This window comes from Callorhinus ursinus, unplaced genomic scaffold, assembly GCF_003265705.2.
Source record: "Callorhinus ursinus isolate GAN/ISIS: 27379988/994484 unplaced genomic scaffold, GSC_fseal_2.0 scaffold28, whole genome shotgun sequence".
NCBI classification, from domain to species: Eukaryota; Metazoa; Chordata; class Mammalia; order Carnivora; family Otariidae; genus Callorhinus; species Callorhinus ursinus.
The window spans coordinates 19,000,554-19,022,701 of NW_027397090.1; the positions used below are offsets into that span (position 1 = coordinate 19,000,554).

At 50.0% G+C, this 22,148-nt stretch overlaps 1 protein-coding gene across 2 annotated transcripts in view; it reads right to left on the bottom strand.

The window, feature by feature from the left end:
• SECISBP2 (SECIS binding protein 2) overlaps nt 1-22,148 on the bottom strand; it is a 51,109-nt gene that overhangs the window by 3,883 nt on the left and 25,078 nt on the right. For both annotated transcript variants that reach the window (XM_025891599.2, XM_025891374.2), the window contains 4 exons: nt 5,362-5,528; nt 4,661-4,796; nt 3,946-4,096; nt 3,212-3,432 (listed from right to left, as the gene is read on the bottom strand). In XM_025891599.2, coding sequence (XP_025747384.2) covers nt 3,212-3,432; nt 3,946-4,096; nt 4,661-4,796; nt 5,362-5,528 — 675 coding nt within the window. The remainder of the gene's footprint in view (nt 1-3,211; nt 3,433-3,945; nt 4,097-4,660; nt 4,797-5,361; nt 5,529-22,148) is intronic.

The following is a 22,148-nucleotide window of genomic DNA, read 5'->3' on the forward strand; positions in this document are numbered from 1 at the left end:
GGGCCAGAGCTGGAGCTGGGCGCCGGGCACAACCTGCTCTGGGCACAGCGCTCGAACAAGCAGCAGGGGTGTAACCCACGGACCCTCAGATGCACCTGCCCTTGCATTCTCGGTAGGGCCCCACAGAGATGTTCCCACAAGGAGAAAGGGCAGTATGCAAGGTGTGTGTGTCCTTGTTCACAGCTGCAGACGTCTGGAAAGAGCCAGGATGTCTGCTGGTACCGTCTGAGCAAAGCAAGTGTGTGCATGGCGCTCACAGCTGGGCCCCCAGACTGCTGGTGAGCTCCCCACGAGGGGCCCACAGCGCCGAGTCAGTCACCAGACCTGTCTCTCTCTCTCACACATTCACACCCTGACTACCAAGGACACATCAAATGTGGCAATGCTGGCTGCCTCCGGCGGACCGCAGGCGTCTGGGGGCTTACTCCTTGAAAGGAAACCCAGCACTGGGCTCACCGCACGGCACGGGCCCAGCAACCTGCGTGCCGATGATTTACGGACGGGGCCCACAACATCTGCCGGAGAAGAAAATGTCTCCCGCGGCCCCTGTCACCTGGCACTAATTATAGGATCATCCAATGTTCTTTCAAGACAAAGAAGCACATCCCACGCTGCTCTGGGAACTGGGATGTCACTCGGCAGCCGGTGTGACCAGAGATGAACACTTGGGCCCCACGCCCCTTAGTTCTGCCCACGCCCGACCCAGATCCACCTGAAGACCGAGGAAGGAGAGGAGGAAGCCAGCTCTGGGGACAGAGACGCTCAAGGAAGGCCTCAGTTCTGGGCCGGCAGGGAAAGCAGGCGGGAGACGGCGGAGGAGGGGCGCAGGATCCTCAGCCAGAACTACAGTTATTCCCAACTTCCTGCCGGAGACCCCCGTGCCCCTCAGCACCCGCCACGTGCTCTCTCTCTGCCTCGTGTCCCCCAGCCCCGGGGCCGACCACAAATGCTTTCCGTGCTGCGGCGCCATGGCTGTTGTCCCTTCAAAGGCCTGCTTTCCAGGTGGCCCGTGGCTGACGTCAGGACTTGGGTTTCCGGAGGGCACCCACCATGCTAACTGGTAGGACAGGCTACGGGGTGGGAATGAGGAGGCTCATGGTCCCTGCAGATGGCACCCCACATGCGCATCCTGGGGGACTCCCCTGGGAGAGACTCTGGGAGACTGGGCCTGACACAGCGGCAAGCCTAGACGGTTCTGCTCCACCCAGCACCCAGGCCGCAGGCTCAGTGGGAGCTGAAAGCATCTCCAAGTGCCCACTTCCCAGGACTGAGACGACAACACACTCAGAACAAGCAAAATGCTCAAGACAAGTGCCATGTACAATTCAAGCTCAGCATTACCAGGCGAAATGCCGCTCCGTGCAGACACAGTACTTCACACAGCCCAAGGCCAGGATGCCAAGTTCTACAAAATACTGCAAGCCACTGGCGAGCTTTTCCAAGAAGAATCAAGTTCCTTCGGCCTCAAATAAAAATGCACAGGAACGGATGACGAACAGCGCAGTTGAACCTGCCGCCAACGCAGACGCCTGTCGGCCCAGGCAACGCCCCCAGCCCCGTCAAGGGAAAGGCAGCTCACAGGAAAAGCACGGCGCGGTGCCCACTGCACACACTCATTCTCCTTGGTCTGTTTGTTAAAGACACAAATCACAGGAGAACTCGAGACAAGAGCAGGAAGCTGAGATGCAAACGGACGACCGGGTGCACCGACCTGACAGCGGGGCGAGTGGGGGAGCCCCGAGCCCGCCATCTACAGCCCAGCGCCAATTCCCCAGAGCCTGACGACCGCAGGCACCACCAGGCACGTTCCGCGCAGACGGACATTCAGAGAAAGTGAGGGCAGCTGGCGTGCACACCCGCATCACGCAGGCAACGCCGGGCCCTGCGCTTCTAGGGGCGGGCACAACCCTACACCCTCTCTGCATGAGGCTCAGGGTGCTGATCTGGCCCCAAAGCAGCAGTGGCAGCAACAAACACGGAGACTTCAGGACAACAAAAACTGCTCCCGGAAATCGGAAATAACAGAAATGGGAAACTCTGCTGAAGCTTAGAGGATGCAGTTGAGGAATCCTGACAGAAAACAGAACCAAGAAAAGGCTGAGAGGACAGCAGTACAGGGGGCCCCCACAAGCCACCCACCCTCCTCCCAGAGCCTCGGGCACAGGGCAGCGCCCACCCGCCTCCAGAGAGGAGAGAGGACGACGGACAGCGGGTGCAGAGCCGGAGGCTGGGCTGCGAGCCCCAGCTGCTAGACGGGCCCGCGCGCCGGCCTTCTCCAGGGCCCCAGGACACGCGCTCGGGCCGGCGTCAGCACAGCCCGCTCCCCAGCAGGAGCCGGGAGGCCGCCCCCACGGGACAGCCACAGGGAGGTGCAGAGCGCCCCGAGGGGCCCAGGTAAAGCTGTGGAGTGCCCCGGGCACCAACGGTCTTGGAGGAGGCTCAGGCCGCGGGGCCGGGAGCTGGAGGGCGGACTGGTGGTGAAGCCCAGCGCCGTGAGGGGACCTAAGGGAGGGGCGCGGCCAACACACAACCAGAGTGCAGGGGCCCGAAGCCCCCTTCTGTCCTAGTCCAGTGTCAGGGCCTGCCCCAAGCTAGGACCAGGGCGAGCTGGGTGGGCAGTGAGCAGGTCCAGCAGCTGCTCTCAGGCCCCCAGGGCCCCACACAAGCCAGGAAACCTCAAGTCTCCAGCTGCGAAACGGAAACCAGGGAAGCTCAGTGTAGGATCCAGACTCGGCCCCTGCAAGGTGACCTGTACATGGGAGAGAGGCCCGTGCCCGGGGAAGGCTCCCTTCAGCCCCCTGGCAAATGAAGACACAGGACACAGGCTCCTGACTGCCCGTCCCTCTAACACACAGCCCATGTCTGTCACCTCACCCAGCCCGCTGCACCCCACAAAACACAGCCAACCTGCCGGGGTCGGTAAGGTGGCCAAGCCCCTGGACAAGCTGGGAGGGCTCACAGACTGAGCAAGTCAACTGGCAGTGGACTGCTGGGCTGCCGGTCACAGAATTCCCGCAGTGAGCTCCGGAGGCCCCCCACCAGAGGCCGGCACCAACTGGCCAGACCATCAGCCGGCACCCACAGGGGCCTGGCTGCCTCGGAGAGCAGGACACTGGGTGGTCAGGTGAAGCTGCGGACGCAGCCCTCAGGTACGAACAAAGAGAAACAAACCCACCCCAGCGGCTGGGCCGGGGGCCACAGCGCTCGTTACCTTTCGACTGGATCTTCTCACAGTTGGGAGAGATGATGATGCACTTGAGTTTCCTGAGCTTCAGATGCTTGAGGACCTCCCGCAGCCCCAGCACGAGTCGGCGTTTGGTCTTAGCCTTGACTGGATCTTTCTGGTACATGCGGTCTTGGAAGCGCACCAGCTCCTTCAGCAGATCCGTGACACACGCGTCCACCTCCTTACTCAGCATCTGGCTGCAGTAACTGAGAGAAGGTGCCCGCTGGCGGGGGCCCCTCGGGAATCCCTGCGAGGAGCGGCCCGGCCGCAGAGCTGGGGCTCCCGACGGTCAGACTTCACATCCTCCCCGCTCCTGACCACGAGGGACAAAGCCTCTGCGCCCCGCAGCCCCCCGATGGCCCGCCACGTGCTCCGTGGCAGCTGCTGCCCACAGAGGTCCACACGTGGAGTGTGCCCTGAAGAGAAGTGGGACAGGTGCAGGCAGAGTCCCCTCAGAAACTACCAGACACACCAGACCGTGAAAGGGAGGTGTCACCGCACCGCCCAGCCCCCCAGCGCACACCTCAGCAGCACGTGAGGACGACAAGGACCTCGCAGAAGCAGGTAAGGTGGCCCTGACACGGGTTCTGACGAGGAGGAAAGCCGGGGCCTGGCCCGGTGGCCTGAGCACGCCGCGGTGGGACAGCCCCACGCGCGACACCAGAGTGAGCACGCCCCGGCCCCCGCCCCGCGGCAGGCACCGCCCCGCGGTCACTCACTCCCGGAACCTCCGGCTGTGGATCTTGGGGCAGCCGGCGCCGTCGGGAACCAGGTGGCAGCCCTCGACCTCCTTCTGGAGCTCCGCTCTCGGCAGCTCTTCTGACCTGCCCTCCAGCGCGGGCGCAGAGGACGGCAACGCCTCCAGTCCTTCTGCAACGTCCCGGAGAAGTGAGTCAGGGCACGGCCCCCGCTGGGCACACGGGCTGAGGGCGGAGAAGGCCTGAGCGCGCCTCGCCGGGCAGCATCTCTGGGGCGGCCCTCGGCAGGACGACAAAGGTGACAAGTCCTCAAGCCACACACTTACGATCTGTGTACTGTTCTGAACACACAGCTCAATAAAAGGCCTACTAACACTTTCTCTGACACCGGGACTCTCACACTGGTGACAAAGCAGCTCCGCAGTGAGTGGCGTTCATTCTCACGGCCACTTCAAGCTCTGAGGACCGTCCGATGCCACACACATCACACCTGGGGACCTCATTCCTCTGTCTCCTAGACCGTACCCCAAGAACCACGGGTACCAGGAGCTCTACTGGCCCACGGGGATGCCCTCTTTCCAGCAAGTGACTCTGACAGCTGCCACATTCTGCTTTCAAGGCCGGCAGCGCTCCCCCGCCGTGCCCACCCCTGCCCCTGCCCCGGCTGCAGGCTTCCCCCACCGTGCCCGCCCCTGCTGCAGGGCTCCCCTGGGCAGCAAGCAAGCGTGCTCGGTACCTGAGGGGTCGGCCGGCTCAAGGGCCTCGTCACCACCGCTCTCTCCATCCAGCACAGCGTCACTGGCGGGAGCAGGGCTCACAGCATTTTCTTGGAGACGCTGCTGCTTTCTCTCCTGCCGTTCTTTCAAAATAATCTTTAAAATGAAATAAACGATTAAAACACCTAAATACTTGTCCTTAAAAATAAACCCTTCTACAAAATAAGCCACCCAACCTCAGCGGGCGGGCATCGTGCCTTCCTGTGCGCTCACAGCAGCGACATGCCCTCCATCCCCCAGGGGCCGGGCCCACGTCCCCCAGGGGTGCAGAGCCGGGCACGCAGGACCCAGGCCAGACACCAGCGGCTGCAGCAGCCCCAACAGAACCCGTATTCCGGAGTCGGAGCACCAGCCCGATCCCCCAGGGGAGGAGGAGGGCAGCGCGGGTGAACAAGGAGAACACAACGGCCCCCATTCCTGGTTCCCTGCCCACATCCCCGCCAGTATTAAAAGAAAAAGAGCCCGCCTCCAGGAGCGGAGGCGCCCTGCTCTGTGCCCTCTGCCGTCCCACTCAGGGAGGGGGGTCACTGTCAGAGTGGCGCACACATCTCGAGAGCGCACACTCCAGCAGAGCGAACGTTAGAACCGAAAACGCGAAGAGCTGTAAGACGTAACACAGACGGGAGAGTGAGGTCTGCTAGCGCCTGCTTTCACCGCATACCTTCTTCAATGAGGTTGGCTTCTTGGCCTTGGGGACCTCCCTCTGCTTCCCCTTCTTCATCAGTGGGGCGCTGGAGTCCAAGGGGTTGTGCGGGGTCTTCACCTGGCTCAAGTGGTGGCCCTTCTTCCCCGACACGGTGTCTCTGGAGAGGACCGGCACCGCCCCAACTGCGACACGGAGGGGGACAGGGGCATCAGGCACCCAGCCCAGGATCTCACTCACCCTCGTCAGACTGCCTGTTATACAGTCTTCTGACAACCCCATGAAGTTCAGTATCTCCTGGCAGAGATCCAAAAACACCATCCACTCCTCTGGGGACAGCCAGCGTCCCATCCCTGTGATCGAACCTCCACGTGGCTCAGCAAAGTGTGCGGTGGGGGGACCCCACCTTCTGAAACGAAGGTATTTCCAGACAGTGCGCACCTACAACAGCCCTTTTGAGGGAGTCTCTCCCCACCATTTTCGAAACCGCCTCTGCAGAAGGTGGCTACTGGTTTCCAAACATGCATCTTCTCTCTCAAGATTCTCCTGAGTTTTCCAGACAGAAAGATACCGTCCTAGATCCCCACCCATGCTGCTGGTGGCTAGTCCCCCAACATCAGGAGAAGATCACAATCACCACTCCGCATTTCCACGGCACGCTCCCATCTTGCTCTATTCCCGCCTTCTTCTTCTTGCTCCAAGGAAACAGCTTATTTGTGCCTACTTCCTTTCCTTACCTTTTAGTTAGGACAATTTCCCAACACACACCCAAGAAAAGAGAACGGTACAACAACAAACCCCACGTACCCACTCTCCAACCTCAACACCAATATTTTCCCAGGCTATCTGACCTGCCCTCACTGGGTTTGAAATATGCTGCTGAGTTACAGGTGTTTTCTCAGTTGGGCGTCAGGGTGCCCTGCCGAAGGAAACAGGTCTGCACCGTAGCTCTGGGTGCTTCCAGCCACAGCCCCACACAGCTTCCGACATCTCTGGACCTGTGCTCCCATGTCAGATGTTCGAAACGTACGCATGATGAGCTCGTTTTGGAAAACCACCCCATGCTGACCCTGTTCCCATCTGTTCACTCTGTTCCTAATGTCACTTCCCAGAGCCAGACCTCAGCTGGGCACCTGACTCCTGCTGCCTGGGCCCCTCCTGTCTGCCCAGTGCCAGGAAACTCTCTACACAGCATTACTGGTGAGCCTGGGAGTCCCTATCACACACACAGTGAGGTCGACCAACCCCACCCCTAAAACAGCCACCAAGCTGGACAAAACTCTCATCAACAATCACGGCAGCCCTCCAGAAAGTGACCAAAGGCTTACGACAAACTGTGGAGCTTTGCTAATGCGCTCTATCAAAGTCGGGGCAGCCTCTCCAGGCTGCTCCCACCCTCTCCCTGCTGACAGCTGGCTGGACCAGGGCGGAGAGGCCGTGAAAACCTGTAGCCTCACTGCTTCTGCCAGAAGGGGATGCTGGATTTAGAGCGTGCTTCTTCAGAGAGGTGACCCAGCAATAGGCAGTCCAGCCAGCCTGAGCCATGGCCCTCTGCGGTCAAGCAACAGGGCAAGAGCACGTCCACCCCACATCCCTGCCAACAACAGAGCCCGTGAGCAAGTGCAGGTGTCCCACGAGTCCCAGGACATGGAGGCAGGGCAGGCCTGAGCATGGCCTGCAAGCTGAGTGCACTCCCAAGCCCACACACGCTTGTGACCAGACCGCGGAGGCTGTTCAAGCTGGCCGTGTTTAAGCACAACCTCCGACACATCTGTGCTGTGCGGATGCAGGCGTGGCCCCTGGGAAGCCAGAAACAACGAGAACAAGGAGAAAAAACTGAGCTCAGACACCAGCCACCCACAGCATGTGGAAGACAGCCTTCAGACTCAGGCCAACGCAGGTACTAAAACACCCCCGGAAATGAAACCATCACCATCGCTACTCTCAGGGAGGAAAAAAAATTCAGAAACCTGAGCTGCTACAACTTAGTAACTAAAATATTGAGTATTCAACAAAAAATTCAGAGACTTTCAAAGCAAGGAAGTGCGACCCACACTCAGGGAAAGGAAGTTAAGAGAAACCGCCTCAGAGGTGCCAACTGTGGGGCACAGCTGACCAAGACTTCGAGGCAGCTCTGCGAACACATCTGCACCCAGTGTTTCGATAAACAGAAACTGCCAGGAGGCGGTCAGCAGCAGACCCAGCATGGCAGAAAACTCAATGAAGCCGAAAACAAATACAAACTGTTCAGTTCCAAGGAAACAAAGAGATGCAGGGAAGTGAACTGAGCCTGAGAGACCAGTGGGGTGTCAATGAACAGACTCATACACGTGTAATGGGGGTGCCCGGAGACAAGAAAACCACAACAGTTTCAGAAGAAATGAAGGCCCCGGGGCGCCTGGGGGGCTCAGTCGGTGGAGCGTCTGCCTTCGGCTCCGTCATGGTCCCGGGGTCCTGGGATCGAGTCCTGTGTCGGGCTCCCTGCTCCGCGGGAAGCCTGCTTCTCTCTCCCTCTGATTGTACGCTCGCTCTCTCTCAAATAAATAAAATCTTGGAAAAAAGAAAGGAGAGGAAGAAAAGGAAAGAGAGGGAGAAAGAAAAGAAGAGAGAAAGAGAGGCCCCAACTTCCCAAATCTGATGAAAGCATTAGTCTCCGGAGCCAACGCGCAGCCAACCAAGGTGGGGTACGCACACAGATCCGCAGCAGACGTGTCCCAGCACGTGCTGAAGGCCACGAAGAAACAGCACAGAACGGGCATGGGACTCGCAGCGCCGCCGTGTCACGGGCCCCAGTGGAGGCCAGAGCACAGGGGCACCCAAAGCACAGGCACAGCTCGACTTACCGCGCCCCACAGACACGGGGCATTTCACAAACCAAAGGCCAGCAGCGACCCTGTGTCGGCACGTCCATGGCACCCTCTTCCCACCCGGGAAGACATGCACTTCATGTCTCGGTCACAATTCTCACCATTTCTTAACCTTCGTCATTCCTATTACTGGTCATGGCGATCTGTGACCAGTGATCCTTGGTTCTACTGTTGTAATTGCTCTGGGGCACCACAAGCCGGCCAACTTAAGCCCTGTCTCCCCCTCTCTCCTCGGCCTATTCCCAGAGAGGGGCCCAGTAACAACTCTCCAGCGGCCTCTACATGTTCACACAAGAGGAAGGCATGCCGAAAGCGGAGACTGGCCCAAAGCTAAGCTGCTTGTGTCAAACAGCCAAGTTCCGAATACCAAGGTGGTTCCTGAAGGAAACTGTACACGCACCCTGAGCACACAGAAAATAAGGAAGTGAAAGAGCCTTACTGCTGATACGGAGAGAGTGTCAGTCATCTGGACAGAAGATCAAACCAGCCCCAACATTCCCTTCAGCCAAAGCCTAACCCGGAGCGAGGCCCTGACTCTCTTCAATTCCGTGAAGGCGGAAGAGGGGAGGAAGCTGCAGAGGCAAAGCCTGAAGCTAGCAGAGATTGGTTCCTGAGGTTTAAGGAGGGAAGCCATGTCCGGGGCGTAAAAGTGCAAGGCGAAGCTGCAGCAAGTGATCCAGAAGATAGAGCTGAGGTCATTACCGAAGGCAACTCCACTGACCCACAGATTTTCAGTGTGGGTGCGAGAGTCTCCCACAGGAAAAAGATGCCATCTAGGACTTTCCTGGCTAGAGAGGAGAAGTCAGTGCCTGCCTTCCAAGCTTCCAAGGACAGGCTGATCATCTTGTCGGGGCCAATGCAGCTGGTGACTTTAAGTTGAATGCTCACGGACCATTCTGAAAATCTTAGGGCCTTTAAGAATTATGCTAAATCTTACTTCTGGGGAAGACTGCAAAGTAGGAGGCTCCTAAGCTCACCTCATCCCATGGTTACACTAAGCTAACACCAACATGAGTGTAAATAACCCAGAAAAGGACCCAAAGACTGGCAGCACAGACTCTCCACAGCTAAATGTAGAGAACGGGCACATCAAAGAGGGACAGGAAGGGTGGACGTGGTCTGTAGCCCAAAGGACCTGCAGGGCTGTCCACAGGAGGGAGAAAGAAATGCACCAGGTGCAGAGAGGGGAAAAGAGCAGACCCCACACCAGGCACCCGGGATCTGCACTGGGAAGATGAGTCACCATAACATCAGGCTTTGAAAACCAGATGGGCCCAACTAATCAGTGGGGTGGAGCCCCTGAAACTTTAAAAACCAGCGGCTCAGCCCTCGGAGAGCTGGAGAGTGACAGGAAACAGAGACTGCACAATAGCCTCACGGAGATACAGCAAGGCAACAGCAGGTTGAAAGCGCCTGGGGTATATGGGAGGGACAGCTGTTTACTAATCTCAGAGCCCACACTGGAGGGGCAGGGATCCTTGGAAGACTTTTCCAAGAACAAAAGAGCTGGCAGGTGCCATTTCCCTCCCCCACCCCCCCCCAGCCAAGATACACAGAAACCTGCAGGAACCAGCACAGTGATAATGGCATGGGCCCCGACACCCCACCCCGGCCTCTGCAGGAGTCTTCCAGGGCGGTTACAGCATCCCTCCCACAGTGGCCTGGCCCACACCCTGCCGGCACTGGGCACCTTCACTCCCGTACTCTTCCTGCGGCCCCGTCCCCACCCGCCTGGCCGGCCCCGCAGGAGCTCTCCCTGCCCACTGCACATCCCCACTGGCAGTGGACCAGCACGCACCTTGCTGGCACCTGGAGCCCCACCCGTGCGTTCTCCTGCAAACCTAACCCCTCCAATACACCCCAGGCCCAAGCTCATCCAAAGTGGTGCCACAAGCCTGGCAATGTGCAAGCAGCCCCAAGAGGGGCCAGCACCCCTCCACGGTGACTCCTGCCCCCGGGAAAGGGGAAGGTAACCACACACACCAGTCCGACTGCAGCCCCAGCAGTGGGCTGGGGGCAGACATCTGGTCAGACTGCAGGGCCCACCCACCCACAAAAGTTTCTCAGGGGACAACCTAGGGAGAGGGCCCTGAGGTTCGGGGATAGTGCCCCTCTGGAAAATAGCTGGTCTGACTCACTCAGGCCAACGCGGCCCCAGACTGGTCACCAACAACCCACGGACCAAACCCTGCCCTCAAAAGGCAAAGAGAGCCACTGCAGATGAGAGGCCTAAAGGAAAACAAGGCCAGGCCACAGAGCAGTAGGGCACAAGCACCCCACAGAGGAGACATTTGCTGAAGTGCCAGGCCCTGGGGAACAGGGGACACCATAATGCCCGGCCCAACAGGACCCCTTCTTCATGGGGCCACGACTCTCAAGAGCAGAAGACACGGCTGACTTTCCCGGCACAGAGAAACAGACACAGAGAGTTTGACAAAATGAGACAGAAGGGAGTGTCCCACATCAAAGAACAGGGCACAATCACAGCAAGACAGAAACGGTGATAAGTAATACGCCTGATAGAGAATTTAAAGTAACAGCCATGAAGATACTCACTGGACTTGAGAAGAGAGTGGAGGACCTCAGTGAGACCACTGACAGAGAGAAAACATAAAAAAGAACCAACGAGAGATGAAGTACTCAGTAACTGAAATTAAAAAGACCCTACATGGAATAAACAGTAAACCAGAGAAAACAGAAGAACGGATCAGTGACCTAGAGAGGACAGGGGAATAGAAAACAAGCTAGCTGAACAGGAAAGAGAAAAAGAGTAAGAAAAAATGAAAATACGTTAAGGGAACTCAGCATCACCATCAAGAGTAGTAGCATTTGCATTATAGAGATCCCAGAAGGAGAAGAGAGAGAAAATGGGGCAGAAAATATATTTGAAGAAATAATAGCTGATAGCTTCCCAAATCTGAGGAAGAAAACAGAAATACAGATGCAGGAGGCACAGAGAGTCCCCCACAAAATAAACCCAAGGAGGTCCACACCAAAATACTAAGTAATTAACATGGCAAAAAGTACTAATAAAGGGGGAATTTTAAAACCAGTAAGAGAAGGGCACCTGGCTGGCTCAGTCGGTTAAGCATCCAACTCTTGATTTCGGCTCAGGTCATGATCTCAGGGTCGTGGGACTGATCAGACTCCGTGCTGGGTGTGGAGCCTGCTTAAGATTCTCCCTCACCACAGAATAGAGCGCCCAGAAATGGACCCTCAACTCTATGGCCAACTGATCTTCAACAAAGCAGGAAAGAATGTCCAACATTTTTCAATGTTGAAAAAAGTCTCTTCAACAAATGGTGTTGGGAAAATTGGACAGCCACATGCAGAAGAATGAAACTGGACCATTTCCTTACACCACACAGAAAAATAGACTCAAAATGTTTGAAAGACCTAAATGTGAGACAGGAGTCCATCAAAATCCTAAAGGAGAACACAGACAGCAACCTCTTTGACCTCAGCCGCAGCAACTTCTTCCTAGAAACATCGCCAAAGGCAAGGGAAGGGCAAAAAATGAACTATTGGGACTTCATCAAGATAAAAAGCTTTTGCACAGCAAGAGAAACAGTCCACAAAACCAAAAGACAACCGACAGAATGGGAGAAGATATTTGCAAATGACATATCGGATAAAGGGCTAGTATCCAAAATCTATAAAGAACTTATCAAACTCAACACCCAAAGAACAAATAATCCAATCAAGAAATGGGCAGAAGACGTGAACAGACATTTTTCCAAAGAAGACATCCAAATGGCCAAAAGACACATGAAAAAGTGCTCAACATCGCTCGGCATCAGGGAAATCCAAATCAAAACCTCAATGAGATACCACCTCACACCCGTCAGAATGGCTAAAATGAACAAGTCAGGAAACGACAGATGTTGGCGGGGATGCGGAGAAAGGGGAACCCTCCTATACTGTTGGTGGGAATGCAAGCTGGTGCAGCCACTCTGGAAAACAGTATGGAGGTTCCTCAAACAGTTGAAAATAGAGCTACCATATGATCCAGCAATTGCACTACTGGGTATTTACCCCAAAGATACAAATGTAGTGATCCAAGGGGCATGTGCACCCCCATGTTTATAGCAACAATGTCCACAAGAGTCAAACTATGGAAAGAGCCAAGATGTCCATCAACAGATGAATGGATAAAGAAGATGTGGTGTATATACACAATGGAATATTATGCAGCCATCAAAAGAAAAATGAAATCTTGCCATTTGCAACGACACAGACGGAACTAGAGGGTATTATGCTAAGCGAAATAAGTCAAACAGAGGAAGACAAGTATCATATGATCTCACTGATATGAGGAATTTGAGACAAGACAGAGGGTCATGGGGGAAGGGAGGGAAAAATGAAACAAGACGAAACCAGAGAGGGAGACAAACCATAAGAGACTCTTAATCTCAGGAAACAAACTGAGGGTTGCTGGAGTGGTGGGGGGTGGGAGGGATGGGGTGGCTGGGTGATGGACACTGGGGAGGGTATGTGCTATGGTGAGCGATGTGAATTGTGTAAGACTGATGAATCACAGACCTGTACCCCTGAAACAAATAATACATTATATGTTAATAAAAAAATTTAAAAAATTCTCTCTCACCCTCCCTCTACCCCTCTCCCCGCCCTCTGTCTCAAACAAAACAAAACAAAACAAAACAAAACCGGCAAGAGAGAGAACAGTTACATCCAAAGGAATCCCCCTAAGGCCATGAGCGGATTTTTGAGCAGATACCTAGCAGCACAGTATGTTCAAGGTGCTGAAAGGAAAAAAAGTGCAGCTGAGAAGACTATCCAGCAAGGCTGCCATTCAGAGCAGGAGGAGAAAGAAACAGTTTCCCAAACAAAAGTTAAAGGAATTCATGACCACTAAACCAGCCCTACAAGAACTATTAAAGGGGTGCCTGTGAGTGGAAAAGAAAGACCATAAGCAGGAGTGAGAAAGGTAGGAAACATATCTATAAAAATCAGTCAAAGGATTCATATAATGTAAGGAGGTGAAGTATGACACCATATACCTAAAACACGGTGGAGACAGAAGTAAAAATTCAGTGCTTCTAGAACGGGTTCAAACTTAAGCAAACGTCAACTTAATATAGACTGCTATATGCATAAGGTGTGATACGCCAACCTACTGGTAACCACACATCAAAAACTCGTAATAGATACTCAAAAAATAAAGAGAAAGGAATCCATGTAGATCATTAAAGATGGCCAGCAAACCGTGAGAGAAGAGAGCAAGAGAAGGAACAGAGAAGAACTACAAAAACAACCATAAAACACGTAACAAAATGGCAGGAAGTACATACTCATCAACAACGTAAATGGACTAACAGCTCCTACCAGAAGACACAGGGTGACAGGGTGGATAAAAAATCAAGACCCATCTATATGCTGTCCTACCAGAGACTCATTTCAGACCTAAAGCCACATGCAAACTGAAAGTGCAGGGATGGAAGAGCATTTCTCATGCAAATGGAAGTGAAAAGAAAGCTGGGGTAGCAATACTCGTAGTACGCAAACTAGACTTTAAGACAAAGACAAGAAACTTCTCAAAGAAGGGCCCTACATAATCATAAAGAGGGCAATCCAGGGCGTCTGGGGGACTCAGCGGGTTAAGCGTCTGCCTTCGGCTCAGGTCATGATCCCAGGGTCCTGGGATGGAGCCCCACGTCGGGCTCCCTGCTCAGTGGGGAGTCTGCTTCTCCCTCTCCCTCTGCCCCTACTTGTGCTCTCTCTACCTCTCTCTGACAAATAAATAAAATCTTTAAAAAAAAAAAAAAAGAGGGCAATCCAACAAGAAGACATAATAACTGTAAATATTTGTGCACCCTAAGTAGGAGCACTCAAATACATAAAAGCATTTAATAACAAACATAAAGTAAGTAATCAATAGTAATACACTAATAGCAGGGAACTTCACCATCCTACTAACATCAATGGATACATCATCCAAAAAGAATTATCAGCAAGGAATCAGTGGCTTTGAATGACACACTGTACCAGATGGATCCAACAGATGGATCCAATCAGAACATTCCAACCTAAAACAGCTGGAAGTACATTCTTTTCAAGTGCACTTGGAGCATCCTCCAGAATAGATCACATATTAGCCCACAAAACAAGTCTCAACAAATTCAAGAAGCTCAAAGTCATACCATGCGTCTTTTCTGACCACAACACTATGAAACTAGCAATCAACCATAAGGAAAAATCTGGAAAGAACAAAAATACATGGATATTACTAACATTAACAATGAATGGGTCAACTAAGAAATCAAAAAGTACATGGAAACAAATGAGAATGAAAACACAATGGTCCAAAATCTTTGGGATGCAGCAAAAGTCATTGTAAGAGGGAATTATAGCAATACAGGCCTACCTCAGGAAGCAAGAAAAATCTCAAATAAACAACCTGACTTTACACCTAAAGGAGCTAGAAAAAGAAGAAACAAAATAGCAAACCAGTAGAAGGAAGGAAATCACAAATATTATAGCAGAAATAAATGATGTGGAGACTAAAAAAAAAACCACAATAGGACAGATCAATGAAACCAGGAGCTGGTTCTTTGAAAAGATCAACAAAACTGGTTAAGTTTTTAGCCAGACACAGGGCAGAGGGTGGGGGGCGGGGGGCGGGGGGCGAAAGGGGACTGAAATCAACAAAATCAGAAATGAAAGAGAACAACCAAAACCACAGAAATACAAAGGATTGTAGGAGAATATTATGAAACCTTATATGCCAAGAAACTGGCATAGAGTAGAAATGGATAAATTCCTACAAATACATAACCTCCCTAAACTGAGTCAGGAAGAAATAGAAAATTTGAATAGACTGATTACCCGCAGTGAAACTGAATCACTAATCAAAAAACTCCCAACAAACGAAAGTCCAGAACCAGATGGCTTCACAGGTGAATTCTACCAAACATTTAAAGAAGAGTTAATAAGTACTCTTCTCAAACCATTCCAAAAAATAAAAGAGGAAGGAAAGCTTCCAAATTCATTCTATGAATGAATCAGCATTACCCTGAAACCAAAACCAGATAAAGACACCACAATAAAAGAGAACTACAGGCCTCTATCTCTGATGAACACAGATGCAAAAATCCTCAAGAAAATAGCAAACTGAGGGACGCCTGGGTGGCTCAGTCGTTAAGCGTCTGCCTTCGGCTCAGGTCATGATCCCAGGGTCCTGGGATCGAGGCCCGCATCGGGCTCCCTGCTCCGCGGGAAGCCTGCTTCTCCCTCTCCCACTCCCCCTGCTTGTGTTCCTGCTCTCGCTGTGTCTCTCTCTGTCAAACAGATAAAACCTTTAAAAAAAAAAAGAAAATAGCAAACTGAATTCAACAATACATTAAAAAAAAAAAAATCATTCATCACGATCAAGTGAGACTTACTCCTGGGATACACGGGTGGTTCAATATTCACTAATCAACATGATACACTCGCCAATAAGAAAAAGGATAAAAGCCATATCATTTCAACAGATGCAAAAAAAGCATGTGACCAAGTACAACATCCATTCATAATAAAAACCCTCAACAAAGTAGTTTTAGAGGGAATATACCTCAACATAATAAAAGCCATCTATGAAAGATCCACAGCTAACCTCACACTCCATGGTAAAAAACTAGGAGCTTTCCCCTAAGGTCAGGAATAAGACAACGATGTCACCACTCTTATTCAACATAGCACCTGAAGTCCGAGCCACAGCACTCAGAAAACAGAAAGAAAAGTCTTCCAAATTGGTAAGGAAGAAGTCAAACTTTCACTATTAGCAGACGATATTATACTATATATAGAAAACCCTAGACTCCACCAAAAACTGCTAAAACTGATAAATGAATTCAGTAAAGTTACAGGATACAAAATCAATGCACAGAAATCCATTGTGTTTCTATGCACTAATAATGAAACACCATGAAGAGAAATAAAGACAACAGACCCATTTATAATTGCACCAAAAACAATAAAATACCTAAGAATAAACTTAACCAAGAAAGTAAAAGACGTGTGTACTATGAAAACTAAAAAACACTGACGAAAGAAACTGAAGATAACACAAACAAATGGAAAGATATTCCATGCTGGGGCGCCTGGGTGGCTCAGTCACTTGAGAGCCTCTGCTTTCGGCTCGGGTCATGGTCCCATCATGATCTCAGCGTCCTGGGATCGAGCCCCACATCGGGCTCCCTGAGTGGGGAGCCTGCTTCTCCCTCTGCCTCTGCCTGCCACTCCCCCTGCTTGTGCTCTCTCTGTCAAGTAAGTAAATAAAATCTTAAACATGTTCATGGATGGGGAGGACAAATACTGTTAAAAATGTCCACATTACATAGCAGTCTACAGATTTAATGCAATCCCTCTCAAAACATCAACAGCATTTTTCACAGAACAAGAACAAATAATTCTAAAATTTTTATAGAACCACAGAAGACCCTAAATGGTCAAAGCAATCTTAAAAAAGAAGAACAAAACTGAAGGTATCACAATCCCAGACTTCAAGTTATATACAAAGCTCTAGTAATCAAAAGAGTATGGTCCTGGGGCGCCTGAGTGGCACAGTCAGGCGTCCAGCTCTTGGTTTCAGCTCCGGTCATGATCTCAGTGTCATGTGAGTGCCGAGCCTACCTCAGATTCTCTTTCCCTCTCCCTCTCTCTAAAATAAATAAATAAATAAATCTTTAAAAAAATAAAACACCAGTATGGTACTAGCACAAAAAACAGACACACAGATCAATGGAACAGGATAGAAAACCCAGAAATAAACCCACAATTATATGGCTAATTAATCTTCAACAAAGGAGGTAAGAATTTACAATGGGGAAAAGACAGTCTCTTTAACAAATGGTGTTGGGAAAACTGGACAGCTACATGCAAAATAATGAGACAACTAGTTTCTTAAACCATACACAAAAATAAACTCAAAATGGATTAAAGACCTAAATGTGAGACCTGAAACCATAAAAATCCTAGAAGAGAGCACAGGCAGTAATTTCTCTGACATGAGCCATGGCAATATTTTTCTAGATATGTCTCCAGAGACAAGGGAAATAAAAGCAAAAATGAACTACTGGGACATCAAAATAAGCTTCTGCACAGTAAAGTAAACAATCAACAAAACTAAAAGACAACCTACTGAATGGGAAAAGATATTTGCAAATGACGTATCCAATAAGGGGTTAGTAACCAAAATATATTAAAAAAACTTATACAATGTAACACCAAAAAAACAAATAATACAATTAAAAATGGACAGAAGACATGAACAGAGATTTCTCTAAAAAAGACATCCAGATGGCCAACAGACACATGAAAAGATGCTCAACTTCACTAATCATCAGGGAAATGGAAAACAAAACCACAATGAGATCTCACCTCACACCTATAAGAATGGCTTAAATCAAAAACACAAGGAACAAGTGTTGACGCGGACATGGAGAAAGGCTGGTGGGAATGCAAGCTGGTGCAGCCACCACGGAAACCCGGATGGAGGCTTCTCAGCAAGTTAAAAATAGAACCACCCTATGATCCAGTACTTCCACTACTGGGTATTTACTGAAAGAATACAAAAACAGTAATTCAAAAAAGATATATGCACCACTATGTTTACTGCAGCCTTATTTGCAATAGCCAAATTACGGGAGCAACCCAAGTGTCCACTGATACATGAATAAAGAAGCGGTATATATACATATACTCAGTGGAATATTAACTGTAAACAGAAAAAAAAGGAAATCTTGCCATTTGCAACAACAGGATGGACCTAGAGAGTATAACGATAAGCGAAATAAGTCAGAGAAAAACAAGTGACATGATTTCACTCATGTGAAATTTAAGAAACAAAGAAAAAAAACATACAAACTCTTAATTATACAAACAAACTGATGGCTACCAGAGGAGAGGTGGGTAGGGGAATGGGTGAAATGGGTGATGGGGTTTAAGAGTACACTTACCGTGATGAGCACTGAGTAATGTATAGAATTGCTGAATTTCTAGACCGTACACCTGAAACTAATATAACACTCTATGTTAAATATACTGGAATTTAGAAAAAAAGAATTTATACTACATCTACTTTGCCTGTGATCTTTAAATGGAAGAAAGCCTGGGGCCGGCACATCTGTTTACAACATGGTTCACTATTTTAAGCCCGCTTAAAACTGAGACCTATGGCTCAATAAAAAAAGATTCTGCTCAAAATATAACTGCTCACTGACAGTGCACCTGGTCAGCCAAGAGTTCTGATGAAGACGGACAAGATTAATGTTGCTTTCATGCCTGCTACCACAACATCCATCCTGCAGCCCATGGATCCAGGGGCGATTCTGACTTTCAACTCTCATTCTTTAAGAAATACCTTTAGTAAGACTACAGCTGCCACAGCTAGTGATTCCTCTGATGGATCTGGGCAGAGTCAATCGAAAACATCCTGGAAAGGATTCACCATCCCAGATGACATTAACATGCATGATTCACGGGAAGAGGTCAAACTACCAACATGAAGAGGAGTTTGGAAGAAGGTGATCCCAGCGCTCAGGGGTGGGTCTGAGGGGCTCAAGACTTCAGTGGAGGAGTCACTGCAGACGCGGGAGAAACGGCAAGGCGACCAGGATCGGAAGTGTGGCCTGAAGATGGGACTGAACTGCCACAGTCTCAGGATAAAATTTGGACAGATGAGGAGCTGCTTCTGATGGATGAGCAAAAAAGGGATCCCTGAGATGGAATCTACACCTGGTAAAGATGCCGTGAAGACTGCTGAAATGACAACAAAGGATTTAGAGTATCAAGTGAACCTAGTTGTAAAGCAGCGGGGGAGTTGGAGGATGGACTCCAGTTTTTGTTTTTGTTTTTTTTTAAGATTTTCTTTTCTTGAGACAGAGTGTGAGTGGGGTGGCGGGGGGGGGGGAGCAGAGGGAGAAGCAGACTCCCCCCTGAGCAGGGAGCCCAATGCGGGGCTCCACCCCAGGACCCTGAGGTCATGACCTGAGCCGAAGGCAGACGCTTAACTGACTGAGCCACCCAGGTGTCCCTGGACTCCAGTTTTGAAAGAAGTCCTACGGTGGGTAAAATGCTACCAAACAGTATCTCATGCTACAGAGAAATTATTCCTGAAAGAAGAGTCAATCCATGCAGCAAACATCAGGGTTGTCTTGTTTTCAGAAATGGCCACAGCCACCACCACCCTGATGGGTCAGCAGCCTTAAACATCAGGAACAAGACCCTCCACCAGCAAAAAGATTATGGTTCCTGAAAACTCAGATGATGGTCAGCATTTTTTTAAAATATTTTTTAATTAAGATATGTACATTGTTGGGGCGCCTGGGTGGCTCAGTCAGTTAAGCATCTGCCTTCGGCTCAGGTCATGATCCTGGAGTCCTGGGATTTAGTCCCTCATCGGGCTCCCTGCTCAGTGGGGAGTCTGCTTCTCCCTCTGCCCACCTCTCTCACTCTCATTCTCTGACAAATAATTATTTAAAAAAAGATGTACACTGTTTTTTAGACATAACACTGTTGCACTTAACAGACTACAGTTCAGTGTAAGCATGACTTTTATGTGCCCTGGGAAAACAAAAATTAATCTTGACTTGCTTTACTGCAATATTCACTTTATAGCAGTGGTCTGGAACCACACCCATGATATCTCCGAGGTACGCCTGTACTGAGGGAGAAAAAAAATCACCAAGCAGCAATTCTATATCCAGCAAAACTATCTTTCCAAAACTACATGCAAACTAAAGACGTTCCTAGACAAACAAAGCATGAGAGAATCTGCTGCTTAGCAAACCCCTGTATGATATGAGAGGAAGGCCTTCGGAAGAAATGCAGACGGAAGTGCCACCGGACGGTAATGGACTCCAGAGGAATAAATACAGAACATGGACGATTGTGAATATAAAGCTGGCAAACATACATTTTTTTTTCTCATTTCTTGTCTTAGTTTCTTCAAAAGACATGACTACATAGAGAAGTCCTTCCAACACCATACTGTTTTGTTTATAACGTATACAGGCGTGACACAGACAACAGCAGCCCAGACAGAGAGGGAGAGAAGAATTACACTGGAGTAAAGTTTCTCCAGTGCAGACACTCATGTGTATACCGTAGTTTCTGGAGCAATCACTTTCCTTATTCATGAGCAACCACCTACTTTCCTATTTTTAAAAAAATTAAAAATTTTAATAAAGGAATCAAAATGATACTCTAAAGATATTTACTTGGGGCGCCTGGGTACTCAGGCGGTTAAGAGTCAGACTGTTGATTTCAGCTCAGGTCCTGACCTCAGGGTCGTGGGATCCAGCCCCAGGCATGAAGCCTGCTTAAGATTCTCTCTCTCCCCCGCCCTTCTGTCCCTTCTTGCTTCTATAAATAAATAAATTATTAAAAAATTATTTACGTAACATAAAAGGCAGTTAAAGAGGAACAAGGAAGACATGAGAGAATTAAAAAACCAGCAAACAGCAGATGTAAATCCAACCACAGTAACAATTACACTCAGTGTGAATGAAGGAAACACCCCACTCAAGAGGCAGAGACTGTCCGACTGGGTAAGAAAGAAAAATGTGACTATATGTGTCTAAAAGAAACACACCGTAGATTTCAAGGCACTGTCTGCTAAGGAACCACAGCTACTCCTCCCCCCCACATCATCCTGGCAGCCAGGTGGGCAGACCTGATTTGGGGTCCAGAACAGACTCAAGCCCAAAGCCCTTTGAGTTAAGTTGTGTTCTAGCCAGAAAGCTCTGCAGAGGAGTACTTGGCACTGGCTCAGCAAAAAATAAAAGAGAAACCCTGAATTCCTCTTCACTGGTTTTTACTTTTCCTGATAAAGATGGTTCCATTAGTAATGTCAAAAGGGAAGGAGATGGGCACATCGGGATTTAGGCATTCCTGGGGTTCTGGCCAAAATATCATTTCGATATTATCAAAATCCCAGCCTTACAATTCAACTTGAAACTACTTAAAAATGTGACCTGGACCAGAAAACATAAAATTTACCTCTTAAAAACATTTTAGAACGATTTGACCATCTGTATTATGTATTTTTGGTCACACGTGATTACAGAATTATCTTCTTGGTTTCTGATTGGCCAATTTTAAAGTTTCTATTACTCTTCCACCTCTATGGGTTCTACAAACCAAAATACAAGACGCTTCTTTAAAAAAAAAAAACTCTTCTGATTTCCCACTCCTTGCTCAACTATTTCACACACAATTCCACCTAAAAGGTCCAACTTGAACCTAGTCCCAAAAGAGCCATCTCGTATCCCTCAGAGGTCTTTTCCTCTGCCTTCCTGCTTTCACCTTTGACTGAAGGTCTGGAAAGCTCAGTCAACAGCTTACATAGCCCCCTTGCTGGGGAGGAAGCTACATTCTGCAGAATCAGAGGGGTGGCTGAAAGTCTTCCAGATTTCTCTGAGGCCGATACAGGTTACTCAAATACCTGCTCTGAAAAACATAAGGCTAAGGTAACTTCTGCTGTGACCCATGACTGAAGCCCTGCATTATGTCTGTGTATTCTCTGTTTATCATGATGTTTTGACATCTTAAAGGCTTTCACAGCTAAGGAGAGTGCCCCTCCTGGGCCCGCTGATTCTTAGATACCAAAGGGTCCAGCCTGGAACATGCCTTTGATATGCAAACTAGCCCACCCAGAGCCTCCTCTGTCTGGCCTGTGCACTCAGGAGGCAACATCTCTTCATCATCCCAGGGCCAGGGGCCAGGCAACCAGGGATACCTCTAGCTCAGGGCTCGCTGCAATTATTTAAACTGACCAGTCCTAAACAGTGCACCCTTTCCTGCCCATGGAAACCCCAACAAAGGCTCCAGCCTAAAGCTTCCCCTTGCTTCTGTCCTCTGCCTGCTATCTACACTGGTGCTTGCCCAGGTGGCCGTGCCTCCTGTCTTTAGGACCTGGGACTATTATAAACTGTG